The following is a 12998-nucleotide window of genomic DNA, read 5'->3' as shown; positions in this document are numbered from 1 at the left end:
CAATTTTATGCATAAACGCTTTTTTTCTTTTCCCTTTTTTTTGGGTCTAAGCATAAATTGATTTCAAGTTAGGAAATAAGTTTCAAAGTCACTACAGGAAAAAGGGGCTATAGCAACGTTTTATTTGCGACGTTTTCCAATTAAAACAACGTTTTTAAAACGCTGTATTAGATTTCTTTTAAACATCATCTTCGCGTGTTAATTGGCTAACGCTGTTACCTACATCCTAAAGCCCTAAAGCTGCGATTTCTCCACCCCCCATCTCTCTCTCTCTCTATCTATCGAGCTCGAATTCATTCTGAGCAAAATTTATCTGCGATTTGCGATAGTGCTGTAGTACTCAAATTCATTCTGAGCAAAATTGATTTGCGATTTGCGACTTCTCTCTATTTCTCGCTCCGGATTTGCGATTTGCTGTTGATTGTCCAAGATTTGAAGATTTGGAGATTTGAATCTGAGCGATTAAAGTTCTCAGTCTACTCCTTCAGATTTGTTCTCAGTCTACTCTCTCGCTTGATTTCAAACACGCTCTCTGTCTCGATTTCGAAAACTCTCTCTCTCTCTCTCTCTCTCTCTCTCTCTCTCTCTCTCGCTCGATTTCAGATCTGGCGATGATTTGAAGGCCACCAGTTGGATTCCAGATTTTGAAGTTTTGTTCTCCATTTTGTGAGTTTCAATTCGTTTAGCCATTTCTTTTTCTTTTTGTTTTGTTTTGTTTTTTTTTTTTTTTTTTTTGGTTGAAAAGTTTATACATTCATACTCATATCTTGCATCTCTATAACACATATCTCTGATGGATAAACATGAGTTGAGGTCGATTGCTTTGATTCGTTTTATAACACATATCTCTGGTCAATGATTTTATGAAGATGGCTCCATACATTTAAACTTGATAATTTTGTTAAACGTGTTGTTTCTCTTGCTTTGTATGGGTCCACTGTTTAGTCTATGGCCATTCATTGGGCCTCAGATTAGTGATTAACCTTTATGCTCGAGTTCTCCTTCAAATGTTGACTCTAATTCCCATTTTCATTGTCTTGATGTAGCATATTTGTGCCTCATTAAGAGAATTGAGATATCTCTGGTATTGTTTAGACTAAGATGATGGCATGAGGAGTTTGGATCTGATCCGGACCTGAATTGTGAACCCAGTACTGGACACCCTCAACTTAAATCTTCAGGTATGAAATTTTGTGACCTGAAATTGCTTCCGAAGATTGCTATAAAATGAAAATTATAATGCCCTGATTGTGGATACACGCATACAATATGTTATAAATCTCCCCAAAAACAATGTTCATGCACTTGTTTCTCGAAGCATTTTTTGTGTTTTTGGCAGCAAAGTTCTGCCATGGTAGCGGGGGCTAATGGAGTTCGGTCTCTGAGGGAGACACCAACATGGGCTGTTGCACTTGTTTCTGCAGTTTTTGTGATCATTTCTGTTCTTAATGAACATGGGATTCATTCTCTTGAAAAGGTAAAATTGACTAAGATTTTTATGTAAAATTTGAATGATTCTCCAAGCTTTTTATGTATGGTTTGATGGAATTTTAGAAAGAATTCAATTCTGAATTATTAACTTTGGTTTCTTTAATGGTACAGTGGTTTCGGAAGCTCCAGAAGAAGGCCATGATTGAGGCTTTGGAGAAGATTAAAGCCGGTCTCTCTCTCTTTCTCTCTCTCTCCCCTTCACAATTATATTGAAATATATATCATATAATATGATGAAGTTTATAAAGTTTATAGCAGAACGCCAAAAAGGATTCCTCATATCACGGATAATTACAAGTAGTAAGTTTAGAGGAGCTATTTGTTGATTATATACAACTTGTTGACTATCTTTCTCATTTATTAAAGTAAGTGATGCAATTCAAAAATTAGAGGTGAGTCTAGAATTTTATTAAAGGGATGCAATTCAAAAATTATTAGGTGAGTTTAGAATTTTAGTACATTCATCCAGTGACATGTGATCATATAGTTACTTCGTTCATATTTATTTTTTATTTTTTGAAAAATCATCATATGGATATGTCATCTCTTTATCTCTTTCAACTATTGCATAATCAATAATAGTATTTAAAATTAAAAAAAAACAGTAACACCTCGACTGAGTTTGGGCCAACATTAATTTTTCATCCTACATTTCTATAATTGTTTTTCTATGCACACTGCATATTCTTTTTGAATTAATAATGAAATAAAAAATGGTATTTTATTATCAAATTATTTTTAAAAATTAAAAAAATCTGCAGAGTTGATGCTTCTAGGATTCATCTCCCTACTGATCACAGTAGGAACAAGCCTTGTGTCTAAGATATGTATTCCTTCCAAAGCTGGAAATATCATGCTCCCTTGTAAGCAGCAGAACTCCAACAATAAGCTTTCTCACGCTTCAATAAAGTTGTTTGCCGGAGATACTGCCATTCGGCGGCGAGTTCTAGCTCCGGCTAGTGGTGTTAATGCTGGTCAAGACTACTGCTCTCAATATGTATGCCAAAAGTCATCATTTTTTTTTTTTGGGTGCATATGTTTCCTATAGATGGGTCATTTAAGAAATTTTTCCTGAAAACAATTTTGGAAACAGTTCGCCAAATAAGATTGTTTTGTGATCATTACTTGTTTGTGAATGAACAGGGGAAAGTGTCGTTGATATCTCAGTCAGGGGTGCACCAATTGCACATTTTCATATTTGTGCTTGCCATTTTTCATGTTCTGTATAGTGTGATCACCATGGCTCTAGCACAGGCCAAAGTATGTCACTCCACTCCACTGCTTCTACTTTTCTGATTCAAGATTTTTGGTTAATGTGATTTATTATTTATTGATTTTTTGGGGGGGTATTATTGAAAGATGAAGAAATGGAAAGCATGGGAGCAAGAAACCAATTCATTGGAATATCAATTTAATAATGGTAATTATAATCAGCATTCAAGATTACTTTTATTTATTTATTATTGTGTAGAGAAAATAAAGTGGGTAATTGAGTTAGGTGAATGTTGATTTTGGACAGACCCTGCAAGGTTTAGGTTCGCTCATCAGACATCCTTTGTTAGGCAGCACAGTGGCTTCTCCACAATGCCCGGGTCTCAGATGGGTTGTAAGTTCCACTACTACTCAGGATCCGTTTTAATGATATGAACTATTTATTTTGTAATCACAATTCCATATAACATATCATATTTTCATAGTAACAGAGAGTAAAATAAATAAATCAAATTTACAGGTGGCTTTCTTTAGGCAATTTTTTGCGTCAGTAACAAAAGTGGACTATCTGACTATGCGACATGGATTCATTAACGTAAGTAAAATTTCCAAATTACACACTTTTTATCCAATAATAATATTTTTATATAAAATTCATAACAAGAATGATAGTAGTTATATTTGTAAAATTTTAATGACAAGCACAAAATATCGCATCATTCTATACAACTTACATGCACTAACTAATTACCATGATGTCCCATGTGGCAGTGTACCACTTTGGATATTTGCAGTCATCTTTCAGCTAAATGTCTATAGTAGGCCTCTTCTCTCTCTCTCATATTTTCATTATTATTATTCCCTCTGTCTCAAAATAATAGTCCCTTTTGGAGAATTGAATTTTTTTTATAGTACATTTATTGTACTTTAAAAAAATTGAATTTTCAAAATTATCCTTTGATAGTACATTTTTTAGGGAATATCAATGTCATAACCAGATCATGAGTGGTTTCTGCTGTTTTTGATCAATTGATATATATATATATATATATATATTGCTGCTATATATGTTTATTTGGATGCTTTAGAAGTGGCTGTTAGAAGTATATTGAAGTAATAATTTAGCTTGAAGCTTAGGAAGCTACTGCAATACTTAGAAAGTCAAATTGGATAATTGATTAAAATGTCTGAAAATTGAATTTGAGGTTCCTTTAGGAAACTAAGCATACTGAACTCTACTTAACTTGGTTCCTTTAGGAAAATTGAAATTGATCTTGAGGATCAAATATCTTCTTCTCTGACACTTTAAGATCTTCTGGAAACATTGCCCAAGAAACCCCAAATTTAAGTGATCAACCAATGGACTTAAGTCCCTCAGATCCTTTTCTCAGTCTCGATGCCTTTTGCGTGTTAAATCTTCGATGCCAAATCCACATTTGTTCATTCCGACTGAAGCAGAAGGAGAAGATAATCTAGAGTCCAAGTCATCCAACCTAAAAACAAAACCAATATATTAGATGCCATTTCCTGAAGCACTCAAAAAGGAACACATGCAGTTAGGAATCAACAACCCTTCATGTTTTCATCAATAGCTAGAGAGGAAATGAAAATTTTCACATAAAAATATGTAAATTGTCGAGCCTCTATCAAATATGCATTTACCAGCAATTTATGGTTGTGAATGGTGAGACACCATTACAATTAATGGTAAGTGAAACAAATAAACAAAATAGCAAGTCCATCCTACAACAAGGTTAGCAAGCACTTATTAAATAAGTATAAATGCCCTCCTCCATATATTTGTCTCGGTTCATCTGGAAAAATAGATTACCAGTATATGCTTGATCCGTCTCAGCTAACTCTATCCAAGACCTCAGAGTTGGAATCCTCAATAGGTTCATTTAGATCAGGTAGCATAAATTTATTCTCCTGATTTATGGTCTCCTGTTGCAGCTTGGAAGAATCGTTCGGACAGGGTAGTTGTGTAGAATCATGATTATCAGTTTTGACATTTGGTTGCAAAACTGAAGGAATAGGGTTGCGAGATGCTACATTTTGCTGCGTTTGATCAGGAATTGCTTTGACAGATGCAACCGCTGTAACTCTTTCTGCTGCCGACTGTGATTCCAAATCAAGCTGCAATATAAGTAATACATGCAACAGCTTAGATATCAGTTTTTAAAACATTAAATATCAGCAGATGGACTTACTTTTTAGCGTAATGTGAAACAATTATAAATTGCCACTATGCCTAAACACCCTAAGTGCAAATGACCACCCAGGCAGTTTTACTTTTTTTTTTCTTTTTTCTTTTTTAACACAAAAAAGAAAAGAAAAGAAGTCATCGAGGAATAATATATGCATTACAGTAAACCAAAGAGAATAATCATTTGTCGCACATGAGTGGTACAAAAGCATCTTAAAGTTCAACATAAGTACAAGTAAATTCTTCAAGGTAGTACATATCAAATACAGTGCTCCATAGGTACAGGCATAAAATAAGGACATAAGTTGATAATATATATATTCTTACTTGATGCAAGATCAAGAAGAAATGCTATATATATTCTTAGTTGATAATATATATATTCTTACTTGATCACTCATTTTGGGTGAGTCCTGTCAATTGGGTACACATTTCACTTCTTTTGTTTTCTTCTTCTTGATCTTGCATCAAGTAAGAATATATATATTATCAACTTATGTTTGATTTGTAAACTATCATCAGTGTTCCATAGGTGGCAAGTCCATGGACATTAAATGGATTTTGTTTTTTCTCAGTGATTTAAAATTGTTGCCTAGATTCTGTAATCTACGCACACAAACTTATTATTTTCTGTTTCAATAATATGCTGCCCTGTACTTGTTTTTATCATTTTATTCTCTTTCCTTTTCAATCACCTTACGGGATTGTTGGAATTGCAGATTGTGAGTCTAGTAAAGACATTGTCTTGGAACTCCACTTGTTCTCTACATTAATGGGAATGGTAGCTTTCTTGAGCGAATGGAAGGAACTGGGGTTGATGTGATTGGGCCTGGATTGGACAGTGGATATGGCAGATGGAAGGAAACATTTGGAAATGGAATTAGCATACAAGGAAATGTGGAACATGCTTGTTTATTTTCTACTCTTCCTGCTTTGACTGATGGAATTAAAAGGTTTGTGATGAGAACTAAAACTTGGGACTGAACTTTTCCTGTCAATTACTGCCTATACCCAATGACTTAGGAATAACTACTAGATGTTTGGATATTGACTTGCCTACTTGTTTTTTTCTTCTTTTTGTACATATGACCAAATTTGATGTTTGTATTGATTTCACATGATTCTGGGAACTTCTTTAATTAAATTATTAATCAAATTTGATTTCACAGTATTTGGTGTGTTTTTAGTTTTTTGATGTTCGAAATTTGATTGCCTACTGGATTGGACAGTGGATTTGACTTGTTTTTTTCATGTTTGCCTATTAGATGTTTGTATTGATAATTTAATTGAGTAAGTGCCAACAGGCACATGATCACTAGCTTAATACATTACTGAAGCACAAATTTCACTGGTTGGATTGTAGCCCAACTTTCTGAACTGGTTGGTTGGTCACTGCAGATGACCAGAAAAAAGGCAAAGAAATGGAAAATTTGGGTCCTAGTTGCTTATAAATCTAACAGTTTGGTTGCATGGAGCAAACATAAAACATATAGTTTACAACAATAGCAGCATAGAGAAAACAAAAAATGATATTTTATTTCATGTTCTTGCATCAACAGCCAATATATATTCAACCAAAAAAAAAAAAAAAAAAAAAAAGTGGCGTTTTTTAAAAAATGCCACTTAATGACGTCATTCTGATTTCACACATTAGCTTCTTGTAGCAGAAGCAGCATAAACAAATAAAATTAAAAAAGAAAAAAAAGTGGCGTTTTTTGAGAAACGCCACTAAATGACGTCATTGTGACGTCACACGTTAATTTGGGACGGAATGGGAGATGGACGTCAAAGATTTTACGGCCTTTTTTAAAACGCCGTCTAATATTTTTAGCGACGTTTTCAAAACGTCGGAAAGCTATTGCGGCGGCCGTATCAGCGACGAAAACATTAAATGCCACCATAAGATATTACGGCGTTTTTCAGGCTTTTTGCGGCGTTTTTAAAACGCCGCTAAAAATCAAATTTCCTGTAGTGAGTTCATAAGAGCTTTACACGTTACAGATTTTGGCCCATCTTTATTATAGTGGGCTTTACTCTTCTACCAGCTCGCATCGTTAAGGCTGAGTAAGAAAATTAAAAAATCTACAAATCAAACTGATTCAGTCCAATTCGATAGATTTAGTTTGATTTTTAGAATTCATAGTTCAGTTTTGATTTGAAAAATTGGAGAACTGATCTCCACGGATCGGTTATGGATTTAAGTTCATAGTTCCAGATTAGAACCGGACTGAATGTAACTTAAACCATATACGAACCATATTCCATGATGAATACAATTATACCATCTTATATATAAAACCAAACCCTAATTCATAACATTTCATAATAATAATAATAATAATAATAATTGTGGGAGATAAAAATGAAGAGTTTCATTCTGAGTAGAAAATGTGTAGAATTCGAGTAGGCTACACTTTGATGAGCACAATAACAGGTCCATAAGACCAAAAGACCAGGACTAGAGGTCAAGGTCTAGGCATATAGATCCAAGACCAAGTCCTGAGATCCAGGACCAGAGGTCCAGGACCACAAGAGTCCAAGGGACCAGCACCAAAGATCTAGGTCCAGACAAGCAGGTCGAGAACCAAAGAACCAAGTCTAGAGGTTCAAGTCTAGACAGGCAGGTCTAGGACCAGAGGTGCAAAACCAGAGGACTAGGTTTAGGTCCAGGCCAGAAGGCCAAATTCAGAAGGCATGACCTTCAAGGGTAGACTTAGTCGAAGCTTGGTCCTTATTTTAAGGACCAACCACTCCTAGAATTCTACGATAATGGAACATAGTACCACAAAAAGTGGGCTAAACGTGAGTAATGGTGGGGAAAGTGGAACCAACTCTAACAGTCACTTGAAAGGCTATATAAAGCCATACCAAGTGAGAAAAAAGGTAGACAATTTTAATTAATAATATTTTGGGCTGCTCCTATTCTTATATTTTCTTACTCCATTACTTTCAAGCTTTCTAACTTAAGTATCAGATAATCCCCTGACTACCCACAAGCTGGGTTCTTCATATTTTCATGAGTGTTTCAGGCCAAGTGCCATCGTGTTCACGCCAGAGTGCCACCATAGCAAAGGTGGTTCAATTTTCATCCATTACAATCTGTCGTTGTCTGTACGAAGTTTGTAACAAAAAACATTGCTCTAGTCTTTGCTAGTTTCAATTCATTCATTTTTCAATCATTAATGACTAAAGAAAATGGCATCCTACCAACCGGTGAAGAACTTGACGTTTTACGCCATCTAGTTCAATGGACACACCCGTTAGACTTAGAAGGCAACACTTGCCTGCAGTTTTAGCCCATGAAGACCGAGCAAAAGGCGGCATTTAGTTGCATGAGTTAGCTCAAGAGACAAAATCATCAACGCAATGGACAAGCAACTCAAGAAATTGTTTGAATAAGTCAAAAAATTGAAGCAATATTAACTCTAACCTCGGACTAAAAGGCAGCTCAAGATTCTAAATCAGCTCGGATCAGACAGTTTTTGAGTAGAATATCGTGCCATGCACCTATTTAAACAGAACATCCTGCTCCTACACCTGTCTAAGTAGAACATCATGCTTCTGTACCTATCTGAGCAGAACAATGTGCTCCAACATTTGTCCAAGTTAAACATCATGCCCATGCACTTGTCCAAACAAAAAAGCATGTTCTAGCATCTACTAGAGCAAAACAATGTGCTCCAACATCTTTCTAAGCAGAACATCCTACTCATGCACCTATCCGAGAAAAACAACATACTTCAACACTTGTCCAAACAGAACTACGTAGTCCAGCACCTATCCAAATAGAATATTGGAGTTCAATACATATCCGAAGAGTATCTGAAGGAATGTGGTTTGGTCAACAGAACCAAGGCTTGATATGATCACTTCTCATTTTAGTAGAAGGATTGATAAGATGGAGCCTCCACAAAATTTCACCATCCTAGAGTTTGAGGTTTACAATGGTTGGTTAGATCCCTTGGACCATCTTTGTCACAACCGCCATACAATGTCCTTTTGGAACAAGAATGAGACACTTATGTACAGGGTCTTCCTATCTAGCCTAGGAAAAGTAGCCAGCCAATGGTTTGACAACTTCATGAAGGGTCTATTGATAGTTGGCAACAGTTGCCAGATAGTCATGTAACGCACTTTGGGATCAACGTCAAGTGTGCTAACAATGTGAATGCTTTGCTAGCCCTCTCAAAAATCTCCTAAGGAGATCAACGTCAAGTAGTATTCCCAACTTTACTAGGAGACCTTTTATAAAGTTGAAGAGAACAGTTCAAATCAAGTAGCAATCACCACATTTAAGCATGGCTTGTCACCAGGAGATAAATTATGGCAGTCCCTTTCCAAGAAACCAGTAAGAGGACTTTTTAATCTATGAATCAAAATTGACCAGTACAACAAGCTGGTGGAAGATCAGAAAATTTCTAAATAACTATTAGTTCAAAGGGAAGAAAGTTAGACAATCCAGCTCGGGTTATAGTTATGTTCTTTCACTTAGGTACAATTTCCAATAATTCCCTAAGTATAAGAAAGTTGGAAAATCCAACTCGGGTTGTAGTTATGTTCTTTAACTTAGGTGCAATTTCCAGCAATTCCCTAAGTACAAGAAAGTTTGACAATTTAGGATAGATTGTAATTATATTCTTTCACTTAGGTTCAATTTCTAGAAATTGTCTAAGTAGAAGAAAGTTGGACAATCCAACTTAGATTGTAGCTTTGTTCTTTCAGTTAGGTCCAATTTCTAGCAATTGCCTAAGTACAAGAAAGTTAGACAATCCAACTTGAATTGTAGGTGCAATTTTTAGCAATTAAGTACAAGCAAGTTGGATAATCCAGTATGGATTGTAATTGTGTTTTTTCACTTAAAATTACTTAAATACAAAAAAGTCTGCTAATCAACAGTTGAATTTTTCCGCTTTAGTATGGATAGTTTTTTCTTGGATGAACTCCAACTTTCCCCTATGGCTAGGCTTGGAAAAGCCGGAGTTAAGGGGCAATTGTGGGAAAGAAAAATAAAGAATTTCATTTTGAGTAGAAAATATGCAAAATCTGAGCAGGATAAAGTTTGACGAGCACAATAGCAAGCCTATAAGACTAAGGGGCTAAGACCAGAGGTTTAGGCCCAGACATGTAAGTCCAAGACCAAAGGACCAAAAGAACCAAGACTAGAGGTCCAAGTCCAGACATGCAAGTTTAGGACTAGAGGAATAGGTCCAGGGTCCAAGCCAAAAGGCCAGGTCTAGATGGCATGACCCTTAGGGGCAGACTTGGTCAAAGCTTGGTCCTTACTTTAAGGGACAACCACTCTTAGAATTCTGCGATAGTGGAACATAATCCCAGAAAAAGTGGATTGAACACGAGGACTGGCAAGGTTAGTGGAATCAACGCTAACAGTCACTTTGAAAGCTATATAAAACTATACCAAGTGAGGAAAAAGGTATACAATTAATTACAATCACTTTGGGTTGCTCATATTCTTATATTTTCTCACTCCATCGCTTTCAAGTGTTCTAACTTAAGTATCAGAGAGTCCACTGGCTACACACTTGCAGGGTTCTTCATATTTTCTTGAGTGTTTCAAGCCAAATTCCACCGTGTTCACGTCTGTAGACACCCCATTTTTGACCGACCTTAAGACTCAGACGTCACTGATTGAGCGCTCGGTGATATTTCATATTGTGCTCGTTCAGAAGTTTCAGAGTCCCGGCTGCAAGCCTTGCCTCCGGACTTCTGGACTCTTTCGTGCCTTGCCTCGGTTTGCGAACTAGGCTCTGTTTTCTCTGTTTTCTCTTCCTGAAGGGAGAGAGAGGTGTCGTGAATCATCTCTCAGTGGCCATAGGCTACGTTTCGTGGTCGTAGGCCATTTTTCCCATTTGGAGCCCGGTTTCTGATTTTTCAGAGCCGACGGCCGTGTGCCTCGGTTCAGGACTGCCTAACCACCTCCGTTTGCTCCGGTTTTTGGTATACACCTTATTTCCTCCCTTTTGAGGAACATTGTGGCTTGAGAGACCAACTTCGTGGTCGAACGCCACCTCCGGTGCTTAACAGCCTGTTTTCGGGGCCCCGGGCCGCGTGTTTCGGTCCCCGAACCTTCGCTTTGCATCCGTTTTGGTTCATTTCTGGTGGAAACCTTATTTTCATTGTTAGAAAGCTTGTAGGAGGGTGGGAGGCCAGCAATTTTTTTGAAAAGCCAGTTTTATTTCTTCATCGCTCTCCGTCGCCCGTTTTCCTCACTAAAAAGCTAATGTTGACCACCCCGGGGCCACTTTCTCTAGCCCTAAACCACATATTTGTGTTGTACACACCTGGGAGGCCACCAATATGTATAGGCCGGCCAGTAATTGTCCTTGACCCTTTTGAACCCCTCTAAAAAGTTGGTTTTTCTCTCTCCCGGTTCATATTTTTTGGGTTTTAACCACATAGTTGTGTTGTGCACACATGGGAGGTCACCTTTTTGAGGTGGCCGGCTGTAGACACCCCATTTTTGACCGACCTTAAGACTCAGACGTCACTGATTGAGCACTTGGTGATGTTGCATAATGTGCTCGTTCAGAAGTTTCAGAGTCGCGGCCGTAAGCCCTGCCTCCGGACTTCCGAACCCTTTTCTGTGCCTTGTCTCGGTTTGCGAACCAGACTCGATTTTCTCTGTTTCTTTTCCTGAAGGGAGGGAGAGGTTTCGTAGACCATCTCTCAATGTCCGTAGGCTACATTTGGTGGCCGTAGGCCATTTTGCCCATTTCGGAGTCCGGTTCCCGGTTTTCGGAGCCGTCAGGCCGTGTGCCTCGGTTCGGGACCGCTTAACCATCTCCTATTGCTCTGATTTTTGGCATACATCCTATTTCATCCATTTTGAGGGACACTGGGGGCTGAGAAACCCACTTCAAGGTCGAATACCATTTTCGGTGCTTAACAGCCCATTTCCGGGACCCCAAACTGCGTGTTTTGGCTCCGGAACTTTCGTTTTGCAACGGTTTTCGCTCATTTTTGGCAGGTACCTCTGTTTTATCACAGGGAAGGTCACTGAAGGGTGGGAGGCCAGCAATTGTTGCAGCAACCAATTATTTCTCTTCCGGAGCCTCCCGGCGCCCGTTTTTCGCACTTCCGGGCTAATGTTGAATACCTTAGAGCTAGTGTTGCCAACTTTCAACCACATATCTGTGATGTACACATCTGGGAGGCCACTAAAAGTTGGTGGCCGGCCATTAAGGTCACCTGACCCTTTTGACCCCTTTCTTCCGGGCTAATGTTGAACCCCTTGGACCTTTTTTCTTGAACTTTGAACCACATATCTGTGATGTACACACCTGAGAGGCCCCTAAAAGTTCATGGCCGGCCAGTAAGTCAACTTGACCCTTTTGACCCTCTCTTTCCGATCCATTGTTGAACCCCTTGGGCCCACTTTCTTGGAATTTCAATTACATGGTTGTGTTGTACACACATAGGGCTACCTCCCCAATATCTGGCCGGCCAGAAAAGCTCCTTGACCCTTTTGACCCCTAGCCGGCCGGCTAGGGGGTATGGCCGGCCGGCCACCTCCAGCAAAAGTATGAGGCCGGCCAGCTTCCTTGCACTGTACCCTTTCCAGCTGTGGGGCAATATCCCCCAGATATTTTCTGTATCCGGGGGATATTTTGGGAGAGAGTTATGCTCTCCAATTCACCCCCCTTTTACACCCCTTTCTTGACCTTATAACCAGCTGAGGGTCTTCTTCTTGAGGGTTGGAAAAATTCCTCTCCAAGCACAAACCCTAAACTCCATTGTCATCCTTCTCAATTCTCCAAAAAACCCTAACTTCTTAACCTTCATTCCTTCTACACCACCAAGCTCTACCACCACCATCTCATTTCCAGCAGCAAGGGAGGATTCTTGAAGGCTAAAGAAGCTGCAAATCAACCCAAGAAGCAACAAAAGCTTGGATCTTCAAGGGTAAGTTACACTTTGATCCTTTTGACCCTTTTCCTTGATCTATTTCTAAGCCTCATTTATTTTTGGTTTCAAGCTTCGGCCCTAACTGAAAAGGGCCATATTTTGAGCTCATCTTCACTTCTCATTAAGGGCTCAACCCTGTTTGAGCCCCCCATAATACACTTGCTTC

General features: G+C 38.2%; 1 protein-coding gene across 8 annotated transcripts; it reads left to right on the top strand.

Annotated features, from left to right (window-relative positions):
- Nucleotides 1-208: 208 nt before the first annotated feature.
- LOC114273851 (MLO protein homolog 1) lies at nt 209-6080 on the top strand. 8 transcript variants are annotated; one of them, XM_082892098.1, is made up of 11 exons: nt 209-666; nt 1047-1181; nt 1340-1477; nt 1603-1660; nt 2253-2488; nt 2635-2751; nt 2851-2911; nt 3011-3097; nt 3224-3298; nt 4657-4850; nt 5629-6080. In XM_082892098.1, exons 3-9 carry the CDS (start codon nt 1352-1354, stop codon nt 3235-3237), a joined length of 699 nt encoding a protein of 232 aa, XP_082748224.1. In that variant the 5' UTR covers nt 209-666; nt 1047-1181; nt 1340-1351; the 3' UTR covers nt 3238-3298; nt 4657-4850; nt 5629-6080. The 8 variants fall into 8 exon arrangements, with proteins under 8 accessions (XP_082748224.1, XP_082748222.1, XP_082748227.1 ...); XM_082892096.1 differs by lacking the exon at nt 4657-4850 and adding an exon at nt 3475-3521; XM_082892101.1 differs by having other exon boundaries at nt 2990-3097.
- The last annotated feature ends 6918 nt before the right edge of the window (nt 6081-12998 follow it).

This window comes from Camellia sinensis, chromosome 10 (genome assembly GCF_055761805.1).
Source record: "Camellia sinensis isolate YWXY chromosome 10, ASM5576180v1, whole genome shotgun sequence".
NCBI lineage: Eukaryota > Viridiplantae > Streptophyta > Magnoliopsida > Ericales > Theaceae > Camellia > Camellia sinensis.
The sequence above is the reverse complement of the archived record's forward strand: the minus strand, read 5'-3'. Positions and strand labels throughout refer to the sequence as shown.